General features: G+C 43.2%; 1 protein-coding gene and 1 long non-coding RNA gene across 10 annotated transcripts in view; one reads left to right on the forward strand and one right to left on the reverse strand.

Moving 5' to 3' along the window:
* Cnot6 (CCR4-NOT transcription complex, subunit 6) overlaps nt 1–11,853 on the reverse strand; it is a 41,905-nt gene extending 30,052 nt beyond the window's left edge. For 4 of the 7 annotated variants that reach the window (NM_001363357.1, NM_212484.2, NM_001363356.1 and 1 more), the window contains exons 1-2: nt 10,806–11,174; nt 993–1,106 (exon numbers count right to left, since the gene is read on the reverse strand). Coding sequence is in view for 5 of the 7 variants with exons in the window: in NM_212484.2 (NP_997649.1) it covers nt 993–1,104 (112 nt within the window). In the remaining 2 variants the exon portion in view is untranslated. Of the gene's footprint in view, nt 1–992; nt 1,107–5,883; nt 5,979–10,805; nt 11,175–11,828 lie in introns of those variants that run through there. The other 3 variants (XM_006531941.4, XM_006531942.2, XM_017314214.2) reach the window with 3 other exon arrangements.
* Nucleotides 11,854–11,923: 70 nt separating this feature from the next.
* On the forward strand, nt 11,924–26,102 carry Gm36411. Of its 3 annotated transcripts, none has more exons than XR_388615.4 (4): nt 11,924–13,173; nt 14,002–14,127; nt 16,270–16,375; nt 18,633–26,102. It is a non-coding gene; the product is annotated as a predicted gene, 36411 (long non-coding RNA). The 3 variants fall into 3 exon arrangements; XR_879826.3 differs by having other exon boundaries at nt 21,303–26,102; XR_879825.3 differs by having other exon boundaries at nt 14,005–14,127.
* Nucleotides 26,103–27,365: the final 1,263 nt, after the last annotated feature.

The following is a 27,365-nucleotide window of genomic DNA, read 5'->3' on the forward strand; positions in this document are numbered from 1 at the left end:
ATTTCACATTTAAACTGCAACAGAGCTGTCACTAAGAAACTACAAAATACTAAAATACCGGGCAATGGTGGCACGTGCCTTTCATTCCAGTACTCAGGAGGCTGAGGCAGGCAAATCTCTATGAGTTTGACTCAAAACACCAAGGACACCAAATCCTAAGGAGGCTGCGAAACAGGAGTTCTTGTTCACTCTGGTAGAAACACAATACTTTAGAAAATACTGGGTTGTTTGTTTTGTTTTAAAAAAAATGCCGAGTAGTTTCTGATAAAAACTAAGCACGCTCTTAGCATATGAGCGACAACCATACTTCCTTGGTCTTTAGCAAACTCTACCGGCAGACATTTGGAGAAGCAATATGCAAAATGCCAAAACCTGGAAGAACCCAAGATGTTCTTCTCGAAGTAAGCAAGCAAGAGCTGATGGTACTTCCAGACAGTGTACATTACTCAGGGCTAAACAGAATGAACTAATGAGCCATCATAGCTGGGCATGGTGGTGTGGACCTTTAATGCCAGCCAGCATTCAGGAGGCAGAGGAAGGCAGATAGATCTCTGAGTTCTAAGTCAGCTCTGGACAGGACACAGAGAAACTCAAAAAGCCAGAAAGGAAAGAAACTTAATGCTAAGTCATCTCTAGAAAAGCCCGGTCTCCGCACTAAAACTCAACCAGACTGTTTTCTCACACCGCTTCCTTATTAGACTACGACAACACAGTAACCTTACTAGTAAAAAGCCGAAATCCACAGCCCCAACCTTAGAGCTTATGATGTATCAGGAAGTGAGAGGACACGCACGCACAAGGAGAAGTAACCGACAATCAATGGGACTTAAATTCCAACCCAAACACTTCTTTTCAGTGCCCTTCCAGCTCCAAAGTTAAACTAACATTGTAAAGTACCGCTGTTGCTCTTCTACATGCAGTAGTATTAGAAAACCTAACTTTACAACATATCTTTAATCTCTATTCCATAGATTCATGCTAACATGTCTTACCACTTATTTCAAGCTCTGCCCAATGTGATTTCTTTCCATTTGCTGCTTCCTCAGAGGACATAATTGTGTACATCCTCCGAGGGTCAGGGGGCTCGTACTTTTCTTTGGGCATGCCTGTTAATAAATGAAAAAGAGAAACCAGTCAGTACATACTGAAGAGTCAAATAAATAAAAATATTGGTTTTTTAAAAAGCAGACATATTAGGATCATTAAATAGATTTTCTACCCAAAAGAACTAGAGTACCACAAAGAAATGATTTTTAGTTCTAGGATATGGCTGATTAAACCCTGGAGCTAATAAAAGTGATAGTTGAAGAAAATATAGCTGTTAGCTTAAGAAATGTTCCACTGGCCAAATAGAAGAAAATCTGATCACATGAGTAATCACAACTGCATGAATTCATAATTTCATTTTTAATGTCTTTTACATTTATCTGCTTGTATGTACATGCACACATCATGTACACACCAAGCTGCCACGCATGTGGAGGCCAGAGGGAAACCTGCAAAAGACACTTTCTCTTTCTACCTTGTGGATCCCAGGAAATCGGGCCTCCATGCAATGTATCTACATTGCATACACTGCTGCCCACTAGTCACTTAGTAGCTGTTTAGAATATACTGTCACTGTATCACAGTGATTGTGTAAATAACTGACTCACATCCTAGACAGAATGACTTTCCCAATTTAGACAGCAAAGAGATGTAGTTTTCTTTGACTTAAAATATAAAAGTTCTTAAGAAAAAAAAATCCTGTTAGATTTACAGTTCACCTGTTACTAATCTATTATGCTTAATTTAGAAATTAAAAATAAGTATATATATATATGTGGGGGAGTGGGCATACTGTTTATAAAGAGTTTGGTACCATTTTTTTCAGCACCCACTGTGATCTTAGAATGGACTCCACTGTAATATGGGGGAGGGAGAACTGCTATACTTCTCTTTGGTGTACCAGCCAAACTGCTAGTATCAGTACTCTTGTGCCTTGGCGACACCGTAAAATAAGCATTTCTTAAACACAAGCCACTGAGGTACCATCAGAGTTCATCTAATATGCCAGACCAAATGACTAATGAGCAGGTAATACATACAGTATGGATAAAGGTATAATTCATTTTCTGGGTGTAGGATAGCACAAGTATTCATCATACACCTGAAATGGCTTGTGACCTAAAATTTATGAATATATATGCTTATTTCTCAAGACACCTTGGCTGTCCTGGAACTAGCTAGCACTGCAGACCAAGCTGGCCTCAACCTCACAGAGATTTGCCTGCCTCTGCCTCCCCAGTGCCAGGATGAAAGGCAATGTGCCACCACCACCTAGCTTATTAATTTACCACTTATTATTTCTGGAGTAAGACTGAACACAGACAACTGAAACTTCAGAAAAATAAGCTACCAACAATACAAAGCTCCTTGTAAGATAAACAGTTGTAAATATGGTACAAGAAATAATACAACATGAATCTAGGGCATCTTTCAGTGTCAAAAAACAAAATCTGATGGGATTTTCATGTCAACATAATACAGGAACTAAATGAAATCTTCTCACTGGTCATAGTGATAATTTAGTCAAAAAGAACCACAATTATAATAGGCTAAAGCACAATCAATAAAATGAGTACTTCAAAGAAAGAATGCTAAACCGAGACATTAACATGAGACTACAGGTGCTGCAGAAAAGCATAATGTAGAAAATGAGATAACAGTGGAGAGATACCACTCCAATAACCATCAAGTCAAGAAGAGGGAGGAGGGTGAGAAGAGTGAGAGCAAGCAGCACAGACCCAGCAGCCAACTAACCAGAGAGCTGGTACTAAAGAGAAAGGCTTACCTAGTTATGCCTTCACAAAGGAAGGGATTTCAGAGGGATCAAACTAAAGGAAAGCCCCACTTTACAAAAGAATAACAGCTAAAAGAGCCTGACTGTGGCTAGTCTAAAGGCAGCTCTAAAGGCCCTGTATGTTCTGGAGGACCATGGTTCAATTCCCAGCATTCCCAGCACACACATGATGGCTCCTAATTGTCTTTAACTCCTGTTCCAGTGACTCTAATGTAATGTCCCCCTCTGGCCTCTGAAGCCAACAGGCACACAAGTGGTGCACAGACATATATGCAGGCAAAACATTCCTACATGTTAAATAAAAACCTGCTGGGGTAACATAGAAGACCCTGCCTTAGACAAAATAGCTAATAATGCAAATGAAGTATAAAAGATTTAAAAGTCAACACTATTATGTATAAGTTATAACAATTTTTTAACTCCTAATTAACATTATTCAGGTAAGGAATATAAGCTAGGTTAGAAAACCCATTAGCACTGACTAGAAAGACTACTAAGATAACAGCACTACAATCTACTTGCAGAGCATAAGCCAGCAGACGTTCTGGTACCCACCTCCTTGTCAACCCTAGTAATCTCGACGGCAGAGAGCCAAGCGCCTGGGAAATTAATGCGATGAACTCGGGACATTTATCCTGTCTGAAAACTGGGACTTGGCCAGACGACAGATACCTCAGATTAAGACTTACTCCTTCCTGTGGCCCAGAAAGATTTTCACAGAAATCTGAAAGTAATTTGATTTAGACAAACTACGCTTTCTTTAAGGGAGATTTCTTTACACATTCATTCATAAAATATTTGTTGAAAAATTTTAGTGTGTTAAGCACTTTGTCAGGTATAAGAAAAAAAAATCAGAAAGCTTTAACCTATAGAGAAAAACAAAACCGTTACAGCAATGCAACCACACTCTAGTCCTTTATTTGTACTGCTTTGCTTCCTCTAGACGATGCGCACTTTTAGGATTACAACTGACCTATATACCACTCTCAAATTACTCTTCCTAACGCTGAGTTCTATCTAATTATACTACGTTAAAGAGCCAGCCTTCATTGCATATCTTCACTGGCATCTAAAATGGCAAAGCTTAACTACAGTTAGCTTCTGATCCTACGTCAGCTGTAAAGATCTAGGGCATCCCCTCTATCTTTTTCTGATCTGCTGGAATGGGAAAGTAGCGCTGTAGAGGACCTACTTAGCACACACATTCCCTCTTTTGCACTGCAAATAATACTAAATCCCTACACCTTAGATAAGAAATTCAAACTCCATAGTTTACCATTCAGAATCCGTACCTACTTTCTTTGTTGTTGTTAGTATTGATGATGGGTGTTCCAGACAGAGTTTCTATGTATAGCTCTGTCCTGGAACACCCACTTTGTAGAAAAAGCTGGCCTCAAAAGATTTGCCTGCTTTTGCCAACCAAGTGCTGGGAATAAAGATGGTTGCCACAACCAACAAGCTGCCCTATCTTTTCAACTTCTATCCTAGTACCTTTCTTTGTACTCTTGACAGAGCCAGCAAACAAACTGACATCCTTCAGATATGCTCCACTTCCACCTCCAAAACACTCTTGTCATTTGCACACTGAAATTCTAGTCACTATTTCTACAGTTAAAGTAGATCACAAACCATTTTCCTACATCATAGAACCATGAATATACTCACCACACAAGATTAGACAAAGCGATAACAGAGTTCTGTGGAATGTCCTTCAAAGAACATTCTTTTCTTTTGTTTTTCAAGACCGGGTTTCTTTGTGTAGCCCTGGCTGTCCTGAACTCACTCTGTAGACCAAACTAGCCATAAACTCAAGAAATCTGCCTGTCTCTGCCTCCCAAGTGCCAGCATTTAACATGTGCCACCGCTGCCAGGCTTCCAAAGAACATTCTTAAAGATTTATCAAGATTTATTTTCATTTCAAGTGTATACAAAAGTGCTTAGATATGTCTGACACCTGCAGAGGACAAAAGGAGGCGCTGGTTCCCCTCAAACTGAAATTACAGGTGGTTTTGAGTCACCATATGGATGCTAGGCACCAAACACTAGTACTCTTTAAGAACAGCAAGTGCTCTAAACCACTGAGCCATCTCTCTCTAACCCTGTGTATTTGCTTGTTTTTAGGCAGATTATCACTACATAGCCCTGACTGGCCTGGATCTCACTATGCAGACCAGACTGTCTTGAACTCAAGAGATCCACCTGACTCTGCCTCCCAAATGCTGTGATTAAAGAAGTCCACTACAATGCACAGCCTTAGATTTATTCATTTTCCAAAGACTATTCTGAAATTGCTTCATAAGATACTAGAATACAATATAACTCATGTTTCCAATAATCTCGTATCAAATGTACTACATAGCTCGTTCATTTCTTTTACCTTACAGTAGGAAGAGAACAAAATAAAAGTCTAAAAGGAAATTTAGCCTCTTGACCTTCCACCTTGTCTTTCTTCCTATGACGCATGCCCAATTTTCCAAGCCAAAATGAGTATTCAGACTCCAATTCTAACACAAATTTCTCACCAATTCTCTGCCTTTCACCCCTTCAGATCTTATCTGAGTTATCTGCACAGTCTCAGATCTATTTCTTTGTTCTACTGTCTTCCTGCCTTCATTCATGCTAGATATCATCTTTGGTGACTGTCCCCAAACTAACTTTGACTCTCACTGTACCTGAGACAAAGTATTAAATACAGTTGTCCCAAGGTATCTGCTAGGGATTGATTCCAGGATGACTGGTTCCAGGAACCCAAATGAACACAAAACTTTCAGAATGTGCCTTATTAAAAAAAAAAAAAAAATCACAAAATATAAGCCATCTCCAGATGACTTTTAAGACCTAATAAAGTAGAAGTGCTATATGGTTGCTACATCATTGAGGAGTCAGTAGAGCATATTTTTAAGTCCTGCATCTAGCAAGTTAGGTCATAATCAGTCAATGTTTATATAAATTCAAAGGGGAAAACTGTGATAGTTAAAAAATAAAATAAAACAAGACAGAAGCTATGGTCCACCTTATCAGGAATATGAAAATATTGATACCCAGGCTTCAAGTGGTGAAGGCGAAATCCCGAGAAACCAGACTAAAAGAATCTTCCTACTGTCCATGGGAACTGAGAATACCAGTTCTAGGATACCTTGAGATAAGAAACAGAAAGTCAAACCAAGCAAACATCAATAGGCATAATGGCAAAATTGAGTTGTGCTGATAATTGCCACACCCTGAACTAGCATATGAATATTTTTTGCACACTCACTACTTTTCAGGCACTTTGCATGCACTGAAATGGTACCCTCAAGCCAAGTGGAGTGGTGTAGGCCTCTAATACCATACAGAGGCAGTCTAGAGTACATAGTGAATTCCAAGCCAGTCAAGGATACATAGTGAGACTGTCTCAAAAATATAAATAAAGAGATAGATTTTTTTTTAATCTTAAAAAGATATTGTACCCCTTGATATTGAAGACTATTATTCTCCACACTCAAAAAGGAAAATCTAGAGAAATTAGAAACAGCTACTATGCAGTATCTGTATTATCTTAATTTTAGTACTTTCAAAATTGTTACAGAGTATCCTAGTTTTTCTCCCCTCAATGCTAATGGCCTCATTCTCTCATTAAGTCCTAATCATCTCTCTAATCTATGTACATCACATAACCAGAAACTTCCTCTTCAGTGTGTCCTGACCCTTTTCATCTAGTCTCCTCCCCATTTTTACTACTTGCTTTCCAAGTATGTCACACGAGAATGCTCACTGGGCTCCCACGGTATACAGGAAAATGCTCTAACATTTTAAGAAAAATAGCCAAGGTTGTTCCTGCCTTCTATCCAGCATCCTTGCATAGCCTGCCTTGTATGTGACTGAGTGGACACACTCTCTCTCCAACACCCTACTCAGCCTAACAACCCTTAGTCATCTTCTAACTTCAGCTCAACATCACTGAGGTAACTCCTTCAAAGGTTCCCAGGCAAAATTAGAATCTTCCTAAGAAGAAACACACAAAATGGTTTATATATTTCTAATTAAAATATAACCTGCTATGTTTATTACTCTTTGTCTCTCTGCACCACTGCAAACTCACTCTAAATTGAATACTATGCTCAAATACTGTGTTCAAGTATAATTAGTTCGTCTATACAACACTTGTTTGGAAAAATGTGAATTTGTTCCAACATGACTGACTTAATAATGAACAATCACTGTAAACTTCTCACTTGTTTATGTGCTATTTTAATCTGTGGGAAAAAAACAAAACAAAACACATTAGACAAAGATAGAAAACTGCCCCAGGTGAACCACGACAGGAACACCACCCAGTAAGTCAGCTTCTTCGGTGTTGTGGACCACACCCACTCAACTTTACTGTCAGTTTTCCAGGCTTTCAGAGAACTCTCCTAGCAATTCAGAATCATTTATAAGGCGCAACCCTGCGGATGTGCAGCTCAGATACACCAGGTGTTTTTTTGAGGTAAGGTACATAGTTACTGCAATATTGATCTACTTCTTAGCCATTGAACATGAGAAAGATATGCTACCATACTTACCAAGTTCCTGTTCTTTTAATGTTGGAGTACTGTACTCCAATTCCACTTCCTCCCAAGCCCTGGGATTTCCACACAAACCCTGTTAACAGCACTTTATTAAGAGTCCTATGGCTTCCAAGGCTCAATATTCTACTTCCAGGAATGTAGAGGGAAAACTCGACTTCCCCAGCATTTCACAAAATACATACTATATCCTAAGCATCACAATCTTCCTGAGTAACCTGACTGCTGATTCCAGTGCACACAAGGTTGACCTGACCGTCAATTAAGTTCTCTAGCCTGTCTGAGCTCTAGGAAACAAAGTCCACAAACCTCAAGTTTCATGTGTATCATTTCAGGCCTTTCACGGCTTTGACTGCTTTTAACATCTTCTAAAACACCAACATTCTGATCTGACATGGCCTTGTATTACAGAGCAATTGGGCACTGCTCAAGCCCATTACAAAAGGAGCCACAGACACCAGATCTGAATCAAAACACAGTCACTACTTGTATTATTTCAAATATGACTCCAATTTTACTTGCATGGTCTTTATACCCCCAAGCTGATACCTAGTTATCTTTAAAACTTTGTTTCTTGCTTTAAAAAAAAAATCTTTTTAAAAAAAATCTGACCCTTCTTTGCTACCTGGAAACAAAGCTCAGCAAACAGCCCTTCTCTAAAGCTGCTCTCAATCCACTCCCACTGTTCCAGGAACATCTTATGGTGCCTGGCCTTACCCCCAAACCCGATACCTCAGTCTGCTCACTGTCTCCTTTGTCTAGAATGATCCCCTTCTCCAACCTGGCCAGCTTCTCCTCAGTGTTACTGGTTTTAAACCGGCACCACACCCTCATCCATAAGTTTAATCTTTCTCGATCCCTTGAAGCACTATATACCCACTACTCACTCCTATGCAGGACAAGACGGCAGAAACTGAATATGGTCATCTCTGAATTCTCATCACCAGGACCATCAAATGCTATTCCTCAGTGCACAACTTATCCGAAATATATAAACAGACAACAAAAAAGTAAAGGCCAAAGAGTAAAATTAAGGCAGCCTGAATCAGCCTCCATCTTAGACTCAAATAATCACTCTTTTCTAATCTTTAAACTACTTACTCAAACACCAAACTCTACTGCATTCCACTGTCCTCAAACGTACACGGTATACAGTTATACTTGTGTTTGGTCAGCACTTAACTTTCTGGTAACATAGCTACCTCCATAGCCTAAATAACAGGTACAATTAAGAAAAACTATTTATTTTGTAGAAGCTAAAAAGTTTTAAAAATTAACAGAGCTCGGGCTGGAGAGATGGATCAGCAGTTAAGAGCACTGACCGCTCTTCCAAAGGTCCCGAGTTCAAATCCCAGCAACCACATGGTGGCTCACAACCATCTGTAATGGGATCTGATCACCTTCTTCTGGTGTGTCTGAAGACAACTACAGTGTACTTACATGTAACAAATAAATCTTTTTTTAAAAAAATTAACAGATCTTTCTTCTCCACAGTGATAAGACAAGCAAGCTTGAGCTTCCTAGCCAGTGGACCTTGTCAGAGGAGAGGGCTGCATGTGTGCTGGAAATATTGACCCCTCACCACACAAGGACCAAAGGATACTCCAAGCATTTCTTCCAGTATGTCTTACTTATACTGTCTTTCTAGGCTGTATTGAATGAAAACTTAAGCATGGTGCTGGACACCTTTAACCTCAGCACTCCAGAGGCACAAACAGGAGGATCTCTGAGTTCAAGGCCAGCCCATTCTACAAAGAAAGATTCAGGCTAACAGGGACTGTATTTTAAGATGTCTTTTTTTTTTTTTTTTTTTTTTTTTTGTAAAGTTAACATGGGTTCAGTCAAATGTTTAAACATTAACCAAAATACTAGTTAAAACTACATGCATAGTAGGCAAATTCCTATAATGCCTTTATTTGTAGTCAGGACCAAGTTCTGTATATCAGCGTCTATGTCTGTTCAAAAAAAAAAAAAAAGCCTGAAATTTCCCAGCAACCATAATACATCTCAACTTATACAAGGATTCTCTTTCAAGAATATTCCAGTCACACTAGAAAATGTCTGCCACATACATTTTTGTCCACGTTAGCAAGCACCTGTGCACCTGTGAAATGGCTACCTGACCTACTTTAATATCTACCTGATAAAAATACCCGCTTCCTTCTCCAAACCCCAAATACTTAACAACTATATCACCCTTAACGTCTGCTTTATGACTACCCTCCTAACTCTAACATCCTGATCCAGTCTCTTCATTCTAGGCTTGGTTCCTCAGAGCCAGGTCAGAGAATTTGACTAGACCACTGGCTCCACGTAATTTTAATTCTAAAATGTATTCTTCAAAGCGCCAACTTCAAAAGACTGGCAGCAATTACAAAAAGCAAAATACGCCTTCACAATCTTTTGACCAGCCTACAGAACGGTTGCGGGATGGTGAAAATTTCTAGTGTGGGAAAGACAGTGCTATTACACACCGAATTGTTTTTTCATTTATTCTCCAAAGTTAAAATTCCAAGCAGAGGCAGAGAAGAATTTAGACCTAGTAGTCAATCAGGCAATCTACCTGTAAAACAGGTTTACCTGTACTCAAATTCTAGCAGATTATTTAAACACAGTAACAAGATGGCCTGTGCACAATGTTGTCACTTGCAGAAACAGTTAAAAGTAAAGAATTACAGTTGCTTATGAGCAGTCTCTGAAGACCGTTGTCAGGGTAGAAAGAGTCAAGGCGGGGGGGGGGGGGGGGGGGAAGGGGGGGTCACCAAAGTAAATAACCACTGTCTTTGAAACTAGGTTAAACTAGGGAAATTTTCTTCCAGAAATTAGTACTTGAGTCCTGAGTCCAATAATCTCTTCAGCTGATAATCACTTCTTTGGCCACGTAATCCGCCCCGCCCCTACCAATATCTGCGTTAAACGGACTTTAAAATACTTTAGGAGAAAAAGGGTGAGCATTAAGTCAATCCACGGAGTGCCAAGTTCCACGCCGCACAGTGCACACCCCCCCCCCCCCAGCACAGCCACTTCTCCAAAGTTGCCACCGGTTTGTCCCTAGTCCCGGCACCCCAGCTCCTCTCTTGAGGTGCGTGACCGGCCGGAGGCGGGGGTCCGAGAAGCCAGGGTTCACGCCACCGCCCTCTGTACGCCACCGCACTGCCGTCAATCAACACTCCCACCCCCCACCCCCAACCCAGGCCGAGCCCCGGGACTCCGCGCGGGGGGCGCGGCCAGGGGACCGACGGGATGGCGATCGCTGTGTGTGAAGGAGGGGGACGGACAGACGTCACTCCGAGAACTCCTAAGTTGTGCGCGAGTGCGCGCTCGGGGTCCCCGCCGGGGCGCGACCCCTGGGGGGGGATGGGGGAGCGCAGGCAGCAGAGCCTCGGCGGGACGTCGCTCGGGCCCGTCGCGCTCACCTCTCGAGCTGCGCCGCCTTCCTCCGCCGCTGCCGCCGCCTCCTCCCGATGAGTGCAGCGGGGTCTGCCCTGTGGAACCACCATACCAGTCCCGCCCGCTGCTGCAGCGCCTCCGCCGCCGCTCTTTGTTCCCCCTCCTCGGCCGCCGCTCCTCAGCCGCCCGCCTCGGCCGCCCCGGACCCCACGAGCCGCCGCTACGCTCTGCCGCCCTCTCGGACCCCGGCCTCGCCCTCCTCGCCGCGCCGGCCGCCGCCTTCGCCTCCGCGCCGTCGACGCCGCCGCCACCGACGCCGACGCCTCCTCTTCCGCGCCCCCCTCGTTTTCATTGAAAGCAAACAAGCATCATGGCGGCGGCCGCCGTCCCCCTCCCACCCCAGCCAGCGAACGCCCCGCTCACCGCCGCCTCTCCAACATCCCGGCTTCTCATTGGCTGACGCTGCTGGGCGCGACTATCCCGCGTCGTGCGGGGGTGGACTCTTGGCAGCCCGACGCTTTAGCCCCGTCCGCGTTCCCCCCGGTCTCGGAGCAGTGAGCCGGCCCGGCGCGCTCCTGCCCGCCCTCCCAGCCTCTCTTCCCGCTCTCTCTGCGCCTTTCCTTCTCCGCGCCTTCTGTCTCCTCCTCTCCTAAAGCTGTTTCTCCGCGGTTTAGTTGCTCTTTTTCTTTCTCGTCCACTTTTATCTCCACTTTACCCTTGATTTTTTTTTCCTCCTCTTGATTCATTTTGCTTTTTCCTTGGCCTGTCAATCACTTGGGAGCACAGATTAAATTCTCAGACGTTTAACCCTATCCAGTGTCTTGATCTTCCGAGAAAGAAAACTTACACTCTTCAATAGTCAACTAATTGTTCCTGCCCTAACTATGCAGGAAAAAAATAATTAATAGGCAGGGTTTGTTTGTTTTTTAAATTATGGGGTCCTAATTTAAGTAACGAACTATAGCTGCATTCGAGGGCTAACATAGTCTACTCAGGACATGTGGTTTCAGGTAAACCGGAAAAGGAATGGGCTGATTAATGATACTTACATCAGGAAAAAGTACTTGGCTGGTATTCAGGACACAGGGATTAATCAAGCTCCACCTTGTCGAGTCAGCGTCATGGTGTACGGGCAAGAGTAACGCCCAACAGGCTTCAAATACACTGGCGATATAGACTGACAGGAATTGTGTGAAGGAAAATAGCTACCCCGACCTCCGTGGCAGATCAGCCCAGAACTGAGCGTGAAATGGCTTCCAGGAACTAACAAGAAAAAAAAAAATGCCTCTCAAGGAAGCCCATCTTTCGTTCCAGGATGTGGGACTTGCATGGCTGTTGCCTAAGGCAGAAGAGAACTAGGCGAGCAAAGCAGCGAGGGACAAAAGCCTTTCCAAGAACCAGATGTTCTGTTCAAGGCAGTTTGTGTTTGCCTGGCCCCAGCATTGCCTTGAGATCATCATTGCCTGCTATTTGCCAGGATAGCAGTGTCAGTCTAAGCTTCTAGTGCCATGAGACGCTGGAAAAGTTAAGGCAATGGAGACACCCATCATACACGAGGAAATGACAGGCGCAGACGAGCTACCTGAAGATACTCTTAAGCCCTGACCTACTCAGGCTGTTCAGTGCCTATTTCACACAAAGGGTACAACTAGGCGGAGGGGCCAGGGGTGTAGACATCCTGCTGGCCTGTTCCCTTTCCAGTGCTGTGCCCTGGGAACCTGTGCTCCAGCCTAGAGAAGAGGGTTTCTTTGTGTAATTCATCTTCCCAAGGGCAGCTGCACTTTTTGACAGTGACTGTATGCCTCCAGAGGAGCCTAGTTGTGTAACAAAAACCTTAGCCTCATTAAGCAACAACTCCATTATAATCCTGGAATCAGATGCTTAGGTAGACAGTTCTACTCGTCCCACTTGTGTCCTTTCATGCCAGTGCCTCACAGAGGTGGAAGAATGTTGGATATCTGGCACCTCTGTGTCCCTTAATAACGCTCTTCCATCGATGGTGAGAGTGCTTCCTTATGGCTTTGTGGACCGTCTCCTCCATCTGGAGGTCATTCTGACCCACAATCAGGGCAGCTCAGGAATCTAAAGAGGAGGGAGCAGAAGCCCTCAAGTCTTCGAAAGCATCCCTCTTTGTCTGTATTCCATCCACCAAGCAAGCACAAGCCCGGTGTGGATTTGAGAGAGGAGGCAAGCCAGGGAGCAGTTGTACGCGCACGGCCTGATGGACTTACTCAGCGCCATTGAGATAGACTCGCCCTGCAAAGACTGGGGTCCCCAGGAATGCATGGTATTGTTCAAACTGATTACAGTGACAAAAACGTAATGAAGGCTGCCTGATCAAGCCAATCCTGACAGACTCAACTGCCAAGGAACCAGAATGCTTTATTATAGAAGGTTCGTGTTTTTTCTAGTGGGTAAGCAAAGGGGAAGATAAGCCGTAACAAGAGAGCCAAAAATATGGACCCAGGGTAGGTATTCAATTCTGACAATTTGGCATGTCCTCTGAAAGGTGGAGGCTTAGTGTCCAAGGGCCATCGCTGACACGCTGATACAGTCCCTTATCACCGTGTACTAAGGACAGTAATATAGAATCTGGTATTATAAACTTACAGGTCTCCATCGATCTTCTTCACATTATTTATTATCTCTAGTTCTAGCATATTAGACTTCATTCGATTCAAAATTCAGTTCAAACAGCTTTAAGGAAAAAGAAAGGGAATTAGTTGACTCAAATAGCTTTGAAGGCCAGGAAAAGTATACCCTTCAGGTGTGGCTTGCTTTGGGGACTAATGACATGCTAAGATCTAGTCTCATCCATGGTGACTACATCATGAGAAGCCATATTGAATCAAAGTAAATGTCACCTTCTATAGAGTTTAAGACCAGCAAGAAAATGAGACCTTGTCCTGGGCCGGACTTTCATTTCCATTCCTGAACTAAATACCATCTTCAGGAGAATTTCGTGCTCTGGTCAGGAGGAAATCTAGCCCACACCCCATGTAACTGGGCTAGATTCAGGAGAAATGGAGGGAATAGGGGGTGGGGGCAGCGGGGGATAGAGATGAGATGAGATGATGCTGTTGGGAAAGAGAAACAGAAGTGGAATGGCAGGAAGACACAGAAGCCTAAGGTATATTCTCTCTTGGGTCACCTACATTCACAGACCCCCTGCTAGCCTCTTCTCTTCTCAAGATGTCTGATTTGTCCTGGTTTCACTCCCAGCAGGTAGAATTGAGAGAAGATGCCTGGAAACCTTATAAACCAGAAAACAGGACTTCTGCTCTGAGCTCAACATGCTCCCTTGCAGACTCACCTTAGAGGATCAACCAGAACGGGACGAGACAGCAGGTTTGTTTCTGCTTTGACCTATGCATCATGGTTTCAAAGAATTAAGCTAATTTTCCATTGCTATACAAAAATCACTAGGGACTTGAAGGGCACCTCAGGTGTTTAGCACTTGTACATTATACACAAGGCTCTGGCTTGGATCCTCACTAGAAATAAATAAAAAGAATGGTTAGTTATAAATGGGGGGGGGGGGGTTGTAACTTAAAAAGCAGGAAAGCATGAAGAAGGAAGTGTGCCTCCCACTGGTTCCTACCTCAGCCACACCCCTAAAAGCTGAGCATTTGGATTTTGGGTAAACCTCAAGCTTAATTGTCAGATCAAAGTACTCACTCCCAAGCTGAGAAGGACTGAGATGCTCTAAGGTCTAAGGGTTCCACACCCTGAGGTTTAATACATGTGCTGAGAATGTCTTGAAACAAGGCGAGTTTTAAAGGTATGTCAATCACATTCCAAACAACATGCCCAGCACTTTTTTTGTTTCACTACCAGATACCATTTCAGGCTAGGAAACCTGTAGATTTATGGCAGTGGGTGCATCCGGACGGGGCAGGGTGGGGAGAGGATGGCTCAATGGGAACGAGCCCTTCCTTGTGCAAGCATGAAGACACCATCATCTTTCTGATCTCTTCATAAATGCAACACATTTAAGTGTTTTCAGAAATCTCGGCCCCAGCAACCAGAAGGTGACTTGGTGTCAGCTCCGATGTGTAGGTCAGAGGGGTTGGAGTTCGGTTTGGGCAACGCTGGAAAAGCCCAGAGATTCCTTCCACCTCAAACGTAAGATACCAACGCCTACAAGTGATTAATCACTGATACTCCCCTGGGTGGAGAGCACTTTCCGTTACATTGCTTCTTATTATAAGATATGAGGTGTTGCCGGGCAGTGGTGGTGCACGCCTTTAATCTCAGCACTCGGGAGGCAGAGGCAGGTGGATTTCTGAGTTCGAGGCCAGCCTGGTCTACAGAGTGAGTTCCGGGACAGCCACGGTTATACAGAGAAACCCTGTCTTGAAAACCCAAAAAAAAAAAAAAAAAAAGATATGAGGTGTTAAAGGAACCTGAACTCAGAGTCTATAATGTGTTTATTATAGAGAATTCTCAAAACTGATCCTGCATCGTGTGATGATTAATTTTGCTTGTCAACTTGATTGAATCTAGAATCAATTAAATGGCAGCTCTCTTTGAGGGTACTCTTTTTTTACTTTGATTTGTTTTGAGACAGAGTCTTACTATGTAGTCCTGGATGGCCTGGAATTCACTATGCAGACCAAATTATATATAAATAAAAAGGTTTATTAGAGGCACCAGTTCATGGTTGCCAGAAGCAAGGCGAAGGATTCTTGGTGGTAGGAACATAGAGAGAAGAGAGCTACTTAGCTCACCCTGAGTGCTAAGTAGAGAGAGGGAGAGGAAGGCTCACGGGTTATAATAGCCTTCTCAAGGGCATGCCTCCAATGACCTAACTTACTCCCACTGGGCCCTACCTCCTAAAGGCCTCGACACCTCCCAACAGCACCACAAGTTGGTGACCAAGCCTTTCATACATGGACCTTTGGTGAATGGATATGTTCCAAACTATCACACATGAGATAGCGTTGGACTCTGGCTTCAAGAAGGCCATTACCAGATGTGTCCCTTCAATATTGATCAGAACCACAAGCCGAAGTAAACATCTCTCCTCTATAACTTATTCAGTGTATAGTTTCATGATATTAGCAAAAGAAAAGAAACTAGAATAGTGTGTGAGTGTTGTAAATTTGACCAAACTTAGCATCACTCTAGATACGGGCCTCTAGGCAGGCCAATAGACTATCTAGATTAGGTTCAGACCTGACCACTGTGGGTAGCACCATTCCTTCCTGGGATCCTGGTCTCTATAAAGGGAAAGGGGGGTTAGGTAGTGGCATACATTCATCTATTGCTCTTTGCTTCTTTTTTTTTTAATATTTATTTATTTATTACATGTAAATATACTGTAGCTGTCTCCCAACACACCAGAAGAGGGCGTCAGATCTCATTACAGATGGTTGTGAGACACCATGTGGTTGCTGGAATTTGAACTCAGGACCTTGAGAAGAGCAGTCTGTGCTCCTAACCACGGAGCCATCTCTCCAGCCCCTGCTCTCTGCTCCTTAACTGCAGATGCTCCTGCTGCAGTGACTTCCCTACACTGATGGACTGGAACCTGGAACTGTGAGCTGAACTATATTCTCAGCAACAAGAGAAACTCCGCACAGCTCCCAGGAAGGTGAGCAGCACCCCTGACTGTCATGAGGCATTTTCATTACCTATCCAGTTGTTAGGAAGATCGTCTTTTTCTTCAAGTTAATATTGTTTTCTTTACTAAATCTTACTGCGTAAAAATTAACCACTTTAAAATGTATAATTCAGTAGCATTTGGTGCATTTGCAATATTCTAAACCCACCTCTCTCCAGTTATATTTTCATCCCAAAGCAGAGTACATCGGAGATGTCTTGAAATGCCACTTTAACTCACATACTGCTGTGAAACACAAATATTAGACTCCCAGAAGATCTTGTTATTGAATACACTATTTCAGTGTATAAGTAGGGGGTGGAGAGGTGGTTCCATGGTTAAGAACACTTATTGCTTTTCCAGATGACGAGGGTTCATATACAAATCGCTAATACCAAGCAGAGGGTTTTGTTTTTCTTTTTCCTTTTTCTTTCTTTCTTTTTTTTTTCTTTTATCTTTTCGTATGTGCATGAAATGGTGTATCAAATGTATGTGTTTGTGTGTGAATGTGGGAATGAGATTGCCATAGCTTGTTCCTAAGGTCAGAGGACACCTCTAGTTTTGGGTCTAGATCATTTGAGGTCAAAAGACACACCCTAAATCTGGGCCACACTTTCTTGTGGCAGCTTATATAAAGGGCATGGAAGACTGAAGTTTTGGGTTTTGTTTTGTTTTGTTTTGTTTTTTGCCTGCTTGCCCTCATTCTCTCTGGCAAGTTCATCTAACGTGCTGCTAAGGCATCTCTTCTCTGGTAGTAGAACCTACTTCAGGATTCCAATGCAGACTGAGAGACCAGCTGAGCCATCCAGCTTGTGGAGAAAGCTACCAGATCTTTGGCCTTTCTGTCAGGAGACAACAATTGTTGGCCTGGCTGGACCACAGCTTGTTAGCCACTCTGGTATCTAAGAGAGAGATTGAGATTCAGGAGGACTAGAGATAGCTTGGCAGTTAAGAGTAATTGTTCTTGCAGAGGACCCATGTTTGATTCTCAGCATCCATGTGGACCCACAACTGTCTGTAACTCCAGTACCAGAGGATCTGATGCCTTCTTCTGACCTCCTTGGGTACCAGGCACACTCGTGGTACACAGACATACATTCAAGCAAAACACTCATACACATAACTAAATAAATCTTTAATATATTCTTCCATTTATTTATTTATTTATTTATTTATTTATTCTATCAGTTCCTCTCGAGAGCCCTGACTAATGCACTAAGCATGCATGCTTACTCAACTGAGCTACTATAGACCCCCTGCCCACAGACACAGAGAGATTGTCTATCATAAATGTTTTATAACAAATACATGATATCTTCAGCTTTCCTGTGTAAGTTAATACAGTCATATGACTTTTCCTGTTGATTTTTTTTTTAAGATTTATTTATTGATTATATGTAAGTACACTGTAGCTGTCTTCAGACACTCCAGAAGAGGGAGTCAGATCTCGTTACGGATGGTTGTGAGCCACCATGTGGTTGCTGGGATTTGAACTCTGGACCTTCAGAAGAGCAGTCGGGTGCTCTTACCCACTGAGCCATCTCGCCAGCCCCCTGTTGATTTTCAAATGCTGAAACACCTTGAGTAACTGGATCCCAGTTAGTGTAGGCATGTCATTCCCTTTGTTCATTCTTAGATTTGATCTGCCAATGTTTCCATGGGTATATTTACATACGAGAGGGGAGATAAGGATTTGTGGTTTTCTTCTTTGTGCTATCTTTATATGAAAGTACAACTGTCCCATAAAATCAGGGAAGTGCCCCTCTTCTATGTGAAGGAACAGATCTTACAGTTGGCGAAGTACTCCATTTCAGCCTGGGACTCCTTTATCTTTCTCCATCTGTTTACTTTCCTTACTTTGCCAGTTTTGTGTTGCTGTGGTGCAGATACTTGAAGTAACTTACGGTGGCTCGTGGTTTCAAAGTACATGGCTACTGGACCCATCACTTTGGGCCCGGGATGAGGTAGACCATGAGCATGTGGAAGAGGAATTCATCCACCTAGTGGTGGCTAAGAAGAGAGAAAGAAGAGTAAGGGAAGAAGATACATCTTCCTAGGGCACGACCTACTGACCTACTTCCTCTAACTGGGTCCCACTTCCTGCTTTGTACCACTTCCCAACAATGACATCACATCAAGGATCCGTGAAAGATAACTCTAAACAGTTTTATTTTTGTGTCTTATATAGGTAACATAGTTGGGCCATGGTTTTTAAAAATCCATTGTTCTATTTTTTTCTCTTTTCAAGATTTATTGCATCTTTCCAAATGTGTGTGTGTGTATGTGTGTGTGTGTGTGTGTGTGTGTGTGTGTGTGTGTGTGTGTGTGTGTTTGGCCTTGTGCATGTAAATGCAATGCCCAGAGACCAGAGACATTGGATCCCCCTGGAGCAGCCTGACAAGGATGCTGGGAACTGAATCTGGATCCTCGGTAAGAGCAGCACACACACTTAACCGCTGAGGCTTCTGTCCAGCCCCGACTAATATTTAGCACAACTGTTGAAATGCTAGGGTTAAGTCAGTCATTTAAATATTTGGGTTTTACAAATTCCTTCTGTTTGCTGTGTGTCTGACTGTTGTTTTTGTTTGTTTGTTTGTTTTGCTTCGCTTTTCCAGGCCTTCTATTGGCTGCTTGGCCTTCCATGTATATCCATAAAGCTGTTGCAGTTGTATCCCATTGTAGTTTTCTAGTGCATTATCATATCCATAAACAACTTCTTACAACCTACTGCTGTCATTTCGCCCTTTATATCCTTTGGTCCATTGGGTGCTAGAGGTAGAATCCAAGGCTTTATGGGTCCTAGATACACTGTCTACCAATGAGCCACACCATCACCAAACTCCTGTCACTTAAAATGTGTCATCTCCTCAAGTCATTGCTCCACATGCATTGAGCACCTTAGACGACCATCTGATCATCCTACTTTAACCATAAAGTGTGAGTAAGAGAACTCATTCGGTGAAGAACCTGTTACATTTATGTCTGCTTACCCACCTCATTGTGTTTTCCTCTTAGAAGCATCAGCTATCACTTTCTGCAGCTCTGCAGAGCTCCCTTTAGCCATTCTTTAAAGGTAGGTCTGCCAAGGAGGGGGATTCTGCAGGTGTCCAGGCAGGGAAGTGAACCCACGAAGAGATGACAATGAGAACTTGGTTTCAGATTGACTTTGTCAACCTGGATCAGACTTCAGGGAGTCTAAAGCCAGGCAGGGCATTGTCAGCATATTTAAAACACAGTGCAATCTGGAAAAAATGTCCAGGCAACAGTCATTCCCATTCCAGGTTTCCAGGCAACAATCATTCCAATTCCAGGTGCTCAATAAAGCTTAAGGTGTGACTACTTAGAAACTCATTTGCAAAGTACATATGACCAAGACGGCGGGTTCTATGGGTAAAGGGCCTAGAATCCAGCTTGCTCTCTGACTGAGTTAGCTTAGAGGTCAGCAGGCTATAAAGTCCATGGGACATCCTCCCCTAAGGATGTGTTCTGTTAACTGAGAGCTAGGGAGCAAGTCTAGGATAAACATTGTAGGGGATTTAGGTGAGGTCTGCCTCTATAACAAAAGCTGGGTGAGGCCAGCCTCCACAGATAGGCATAGGGTCACCAGATAGGCATTAGCAATATCTACTCCCAGCCCTCTGGGTGGGAAGAAAAGATATTTTTATCTCCTCCATTGTGGAGAGGCCTCTGTGTGTTTAACATTCTTGGTTCGCCAGGGCTCTGTGGCCACAGGATTTTTGTGCCCCAACATGCCAGCAGCAACTTCTTTCATTTCCCTTTACTTGGGGTGTCCTCTTTGTCTTTAATTCCATAACAACAATTTGACTTGTGTGTGGTCTGGGGGTCTTGGTTCTTCTAGCAACCTGAGGGGTGCCATGTCCTCCTACCCATCATTTCAGACGAGACTCCTACCAGTTTCTAATTGTTCTTTCATAGGGACTTGCCCCCTTTCTCTTAACTGCTTTAAAGATTTTTAAGTTGGTTTTGGTTTGAGAGGTTTAATTATGTGTCTTATGGACTTCTTAGAGCTTCTATTTGAGAGTCATTCCTATTCTTAGATCTGTAGACTTACATCTTTCACCAAGGAAATATCCAGTCATTCGGTGTCTGGTTCAAATCTTGTCCTCACCTCCTAGAAACTTTATGGTATCAATTCTTTTTCTATACAGCTTCTCCTTATCTTCAGAGCTATGTTCCAAGACTTACAGCATTGCTGCTTAAAACTACAGTTTATATACTGTTTACTCTCCTACACATGCATTCCCATGATAAAGCTTAATTTATGAATAAATTAAATCGTTCATTAGGCACAATGAGGTCAATAAAAGAACTAACAGCAAAATCGGACAATTATAACAATATTGTACAATACAAGTTTATACATTGGAGCCATTATTAATTAATGTAATGGTTAGCTGAACATGACACTGCAGTACCATGACAGTTCATCCAATGTCTGCTAAGTGACTAATGCACATGGAGTATATGACAAGGGATGCTTTGTTTCCTGCTTGAGCTGGACCAAGGCAGCGTGCAGTTTTATTTTGCCACTTGGAATGACATACAGTTCAAAAGTTATAAACTGGTTTTGTTTTGTTTGTTTTGTTTGAGAAAGAGTTTTTCTGTGTAGCTCTGGCTGTTCTGGAACTCAATCTATAGACCAAGCTCTCCTCGAACTCACAGAGATCAACCTGCCTCTGCCTCTCAAGTGCTGGGAATAAAGGTCGTGCCACTGCACCTGGCTGGGAACTATTTCTTTAATGTTTCCCAAACATTTTCCCACTGCCCTTGACCATGGATAGCTGAAACCGTGGACAGTGAGATCCCAGGGAGCAATTACATTGTACCACAAGTCTCAGCTTAGTTTCCCTTTGCAGTCTGTTTTTTTCTATTATTCAGTCTGAATAACTTCCTTCAGTCTGTCTTTAGGTTGAAAGACTCCTCTGTCACCACATGAGAACAACTGAAATCGGTAAGCCTCGCGCGTGGTGTGACTAAGTCTGTCTGGTAAGCTTTGAAGTTGTAATTCTTGCGTTTTCCAGTTTTATAAGTGCCCCCTCCCCCCACCCTTTCAGAGCTCCTTTTCCTTTGTTGAGATGTTTCTTTTTAAAAATATTTCAACAGAATTTGTAAATGACCACTGATGCACTTTTATGATGGGTACTTTAAAATCCTTCCCATATCATCCCAACATGTTAGTTGATTCATGTTAGTGCTGGCATAGGTTGTCATCGCTAATGCAATTTGTGGTTTTCCTGGTTCTGGGTTTGATGAATGATTCTCTGCCGCACCCTTCCTATTTTGGTTTTTGGACGAGAGGACCTTTAATCCTCCTTAAATGTCTTATTTCAGCATGCTCTCTCCCAGGTTAGCGTGCACTTCTGTCTCCCTTTGTGGGCTTTAGCTCTGACAATAGCTTGTGTTTTGAGCTCTTGCAGCACCATCCTGGGCTGCTTTGTTTTTCTGATACTGCTGTGTCACCTCCTGTCCCCCTTCCTCCCTTCTGTCCCTGCTTTCATCATCTGTGACAGCAGATGGCACATGTGTCTTTGGCATTGTCTAGGTGGCCTTTGGGAGAGAAAGGGAAGAAGCCCTAGTCTCTTTACCCCACCGTGAAGACACTGAGCTTGGCTGGTGGCACTGCCTTAGGTCTATCTGGTTGTAGAGTAGGGTCTGGGACTTGCCAAGCTGCCACTGCTGCTGAGGACAGTGGCCTCAGGTAGTGCCACAGCTAGGGCTGTAGCTGGGGAACAGTTCTATGTCCTTCCATGGCTCGGTCCTGGGAACCTGACTAGGGGTGATGGGAGAATGAAGAGAGGACAAGGACACACAGACACAGGTACAGAAAACTTGAGGTCGGGTGGGCTGTGCTGATGGAGAGACAACAGCATGGATGCTCAGCATATTTATTACATACAGCTGAGCAGGGAGCAGGTTTAGTGTATACAGTAAGCAAGGAGGCAAGAGTTATACGGAAGATGAGCAAGGGGGCATTTGAACAAGGGGTAGGGCTAGTCCATACAGCTGAACAAGGAGGCAGGGCTAGGTAATCTCTGTAGGAGCAGTCTCTGCAACAGAACAGCCTTCAGCCCGTAAACAAGTGAAAGAAGAAGGCTGGACCTCCCTACGCTCACCAACGGCATTCACACTTGGGCCAGAGAAAGGCTTTGCCATCTCTCTAACCTCACCCAGGGAAGGCTTTGCCATGGGTCTAGGCATTGGGGTGAATATACATTCACACGAGACTTAATCACTCCCAACAGAACAGCTGGTACAATGAGGGATTTCACCACTCTGCTGATGCAAGTCCATTGTATAGTACTGTCTGTAGGGCAGCATGTGCATTTTGAAGGTGTGTGTGTGTGTGTGTGTGTGTGTGTGTGTGTGTGTTTGTGTGTGTGTGTGTGTGTGTGTGATATGTGTGTGCATGGCTGTGTGTGCACAGAGATCAGAGGAGGATGTCAGATGTCCCTCAATCATTCTCAGCCTTAATCCATTGAGACAAGGCCTGTCACTGAACCAGGAGCTAAGCAAATGCCAGCAAGCCCTGCTGGTCCTTATGCTGTGTTTCTGCCCCGCTAAAGTGCGGGTATTATAGGTTCTTGGATGGCCATACCTAGCTATTTACATGGGTGCTGGGGATTCAAACCCAGATCTCCATGCTGACTCACTGAGACATTTCCCTGGACCCAACATACTGAAGTTTGAAGTTTAAATCTGTTTTTTTGTTGTTGTTGTTGTTTTTTTTTTTTAGCTTTGCTTATATGATTTGGAGTCGAAGACAAATGTGACTCAAGTGTCCCCCTTTTCATTCTCTCTCTTTGGGGGAGGGTTGCTCCCCTTTCTTAATTCTTTTGTTGTATTTTTCATGGGGCTTTTAATTTGCAGAATCCTCTGTGCAGATGTGCAGGTGACACCCAGGCCTGCCATGAGAACCAAGGGCCCCACACAGAGGCATGCACCTGGCCCTTTCTGCTGTGCATCTGTGCTCATAGCCTGCTCTTCACCCCAGTGATGCTTACTAAAGTTCTGGCCTTTCTCCTCCTTTTAAAGTCAGACGAGGAATCTGAGTTTTGTTTCTTTTATTCTTTATTTTTATTGGAATTTTAAAGCAGCCCTTATTGAGGTCACATTTGGTTTGTGTTTATTTCATTTTTATGAAATTTTCCTCCTACTCTCTTGGTAACTATGCCTTCCTCGTTTTCTTTCTACAAGTGAAAGAAAAAGTCATCTCTCTTGTTTTCAATTGTCTTCATTTTATAAAACTTCTCGAGACTATTTTTTTCCCTTGATGTTTTGTTTTTTGTTTTGGAGTACTCAAGAACTTTGAACATCCAATATTCTAATTGGCATTACTTCCAGAGAATTACTGTTTCACTTTTTTTTTATTTTAAAGAAAGTAGTTATTTATGCCAGGCATGGTAGTGCCTACCTTTTGTCCCAGCCCTGTCCCAGGCAGAGATAAGTGGATCTCTGCAAGTTAAAGGCCAGCCTGATCTACAGAGTGAGTTCCAGGACAGCCAGGGCTACACAGGAGAAATCCTGTCTCCAACAAAGAAGGAGATGGAGTGGGGAGGAAGGGGATGGCGAGGGGAGGGGAGGGGAGAAGGTTGGGAGGAGGGGAGGAAGAAGAGTGAGGAGGAAGAGGAGAAGGAGGAAAGACGAAGAAAAATACAAAAACAGACAGACAGAAGTTATTTGTGAGTTTTGAACTTCTGACTGGTGTTAGAATTATCATAAGTTCCAAGAGGGTAAGGATGAAACAGGGTGAGGCGAAGCTTTGTATTAATTTCTTAGTTACTGCCTCATGGTAAGGAGATAATATACTCCTACGTTTTTAAATTCCCTTAGATGTCCCTATGGCTGAGTAAAGTGATTTTGGTAAATGCTTCATGCATATTTGAAGAGATGATCATCTCAAGGGATTCACTGTGTTATACAGACAATAAAGCAAAGAACTTTCATTGAAGCTTTGAGACAAGGACTTGTATGTAATGGTTGTGTCCTGCTCTTCCACTCTCTGGGCTCTGGAAAGTCTTTCTTGTAGGGGGCTACCCTGCACATCATGGAATGCTTAGCATCCTTGGCCTCTAACCTACTAGATGACAGTAACATCTCTGCCAGTTCTTTCATCCAGAAATAAACAGCCCTCTGGGTACAGAATTATCCCAACTTGGGAACCAGCGCTGCTCTAAGGTTTTATATCTATGAATTGAAATTTAATCCACATCATAAATATATATCATACATTGTGATTTTGCAAATAACAGTCTATAAACAGAACAAATATTCATAAATAGAAGTCCAAGGAAGTTAAATGTCATCTAAGTATCCTTTGTAGTTATGAATAGAACCAAAAACAAACAAAAAATCAAACCCAGGGAGCTGGGGGAGTGGGTAAGAAGACTTGTTGTGCAAGCATGGGGACCTGAGTTCAAATCCCAAGAGTACACATAAATAACCTAGCATGACTGCAGACATAGGTCTGTAAGGCCGGAGCTGAAGGAGGGAGAGTCAGGAAGATTGCTCAGGCCTGCTCCCTGCCAGCCTGGCTCCAGGTTCAGTGTGAGAGACCCTGTCTTGGGGGATATGGCAGAGTGTGATAGAACGGACACTCGGTATCCTCTTCTGGTCTCCACATGTATCCACAGCACACACATGCATCATACACACACATAAACACACAGAGGAAAAAACCAGAATCAACTTACATGCAGTTCTGTACATAGTGTAACATGAATACAAAGAAATATGGAGCAGATTAACTGCTTAACGTATTTGCGATGAGTCTCAGAACCAACAGGAGAGAGAAATTAAGGCGCAGACATCTTTTAGCTAAACAAAGCACTCAGCGTCACTTCTCATCTCCCCATGGATTCTAATTAGCTTTCCTTGACATTTATTCTCCCACTTCCGGAACTGTCCCCGTGACTGTGAAGGTCATAGCTTTGAGTCTCCTTTTCTTGGCTTGCCTTTTTCAGGAAGCTGGTTTCCCTCGAGTGTTAATGGCTGGCTCTCTTCCTCCTGTTCTTATTTACGTGGAAGAAAGGAGCAGGATGTTGGGGTAGGACTTTTTGACTGACGATGTCATCACGACACAGACAGGGATTACAGACACCCTTCTCCCAAGCTGGCACTGCTGGTCATTGCCAGGAAGCTGGGAAGGATGCCAGAATACACCCGGGGTTGGAGGTCTCGAGCACCTCCAAGGATACTGCCATAGCCCTATTTGCCCACTCCCCATTACTGTGGGATACTTTACCTGCTGGCATCCCCTCCCCCTTATGTCAGGGGACCCTAGGACCTTTATACCTGGGCTTTCATTTCTGTAAGGTTTTGAGGAAACAGCAGAAAGCCAATGCACACAGCTAAGTCAGTTGATACTTGAGAGTTCGTTTCTAACCTCCAGATATTTCTCTTCTTTCTTGCCCATGCTTGTTAAATGTACATGTGTGCAAAAGTCATCCCTCCATAGAGATTCTGGACAGGTTACATGCCACCCCTCAAGATACCCAACCCCAAGAATGCTCCAAACTTTTAATAAAATGACATCTAACTTCACATATGTGTATACATTTACTCATGCCTATGACACCATAGATTTTAAGTTATCTCTAGACTGTTTACAATACCCAATACATTGTCGTTGCTGTGTAACTGATTGCTGTAGTGTGTTATTTAGAGAATAATGACAATAAAAATAAGGCTTGGAGCACTATTCAGAGTCCATCTCTGGTCCCAGTCACTCCCTGTCCTGATGGCATCTCCCAATCTCCATCTATAGTGAGTACACTAATTTTTTGCTTAGGAAGGCAAAAATCCACATGCATATGAGTGGTCCTAACAGCCTCACCACCAGTTCACAAAGGCTGCCTGCATGGTCTTATTGATCAGCCAGATTTCTAAGCCATTGGCACAGACAACAGAGCTGGGATTCAGTTCTCCTCAGCATCTCAGATGTGGGAATTTTTTAGAGATGTCATCTGCGCTGTTTGAGTCTTGCCTTCCCCATTAATAAGATGAAGGTGAGAATCTCTTCTGCAGAAGTGTTAGGAATATTTGAAGAGATAACGCTGGGTCCAAGAAGGGGAACTCGCCCTTTAGGAAGGTGTTGTAACTTCCCTGAGTGCCACCAGGTGGAGCTATTAGCATCTTTGACTAAGCACCACAAGGCAGCTGCTGCTTCTGCTTCTTATCTGTCTTGTTTTAAAATGATGACTCCCCTCAGGAAGACAGAATCTGAGTCTTTGGTGTCAAAGCCATGCACACTTTAAAGATTATCAAATGATAACTGAGTGTTTTCAGGGCCCAGCCTGACACTTTGATACATGGTTTCAATGGGGAATGATTAAAGCAAGATAATTATGAAATCTATCACCTCACATGCTTATGATCTTTTTAAAACTGGAAACATTTAAAAGCTGCTCCTTTAGCAATTTTGAAATTTGTAATGCATTATTATTTATCCTTGTCATGATTTTATGCAACAGAGTATGCATATTTTATCAAGTGTTGCTACTCCATGCTATAACAAACTTCTCTTTGTGCATTGATTGTCTCAGTGACAGAACACTAACATGCTATGTCTATGCCTGTACCTCCTACCAGATGCCTGCATTTGCATCTGCCTGGTTCCTCTGCAACACTGCCACTGGGTGTCCTTAGGCTTCCAGAGTTCTAAAGGCCTACATGTAACTCAAATAGTTACACACACACACACACACACACACACACACCTGGGCTCTTCAAACTTCTGCAGAGACCACTGCAAGTACCAGCACATTCTGAACATGTGTTGAAAGTAGTGAGCATGAGGTTGTTGAGGGCGGGGGCCTCAGGAAAAGGGACTGAGGCGATGGGAGACACTTGGAGTTCAAGATAGGCAATGTTTCATATTGGTGTACTTGGTGATATAAAAACTCTTGGGTTTGTGTGCTCTGTCTGTGTTCTTCCATGAAGTTACCAGAGCCTGTGGCAAGTC

The sequence above is a fragment of the Mus musculus genome, chromosome 11 (assembly GCF_000001635.26).
Source record: "Mus musculus strain C57BL/6J chromosome 11, GRCm38.p6 C57BL/6J".
Lineage (NCBI taxonomy): Eukaryota > Metazoa > Chordata > Mammalia > Rodentia > Muridae > Mus > Mus musculus.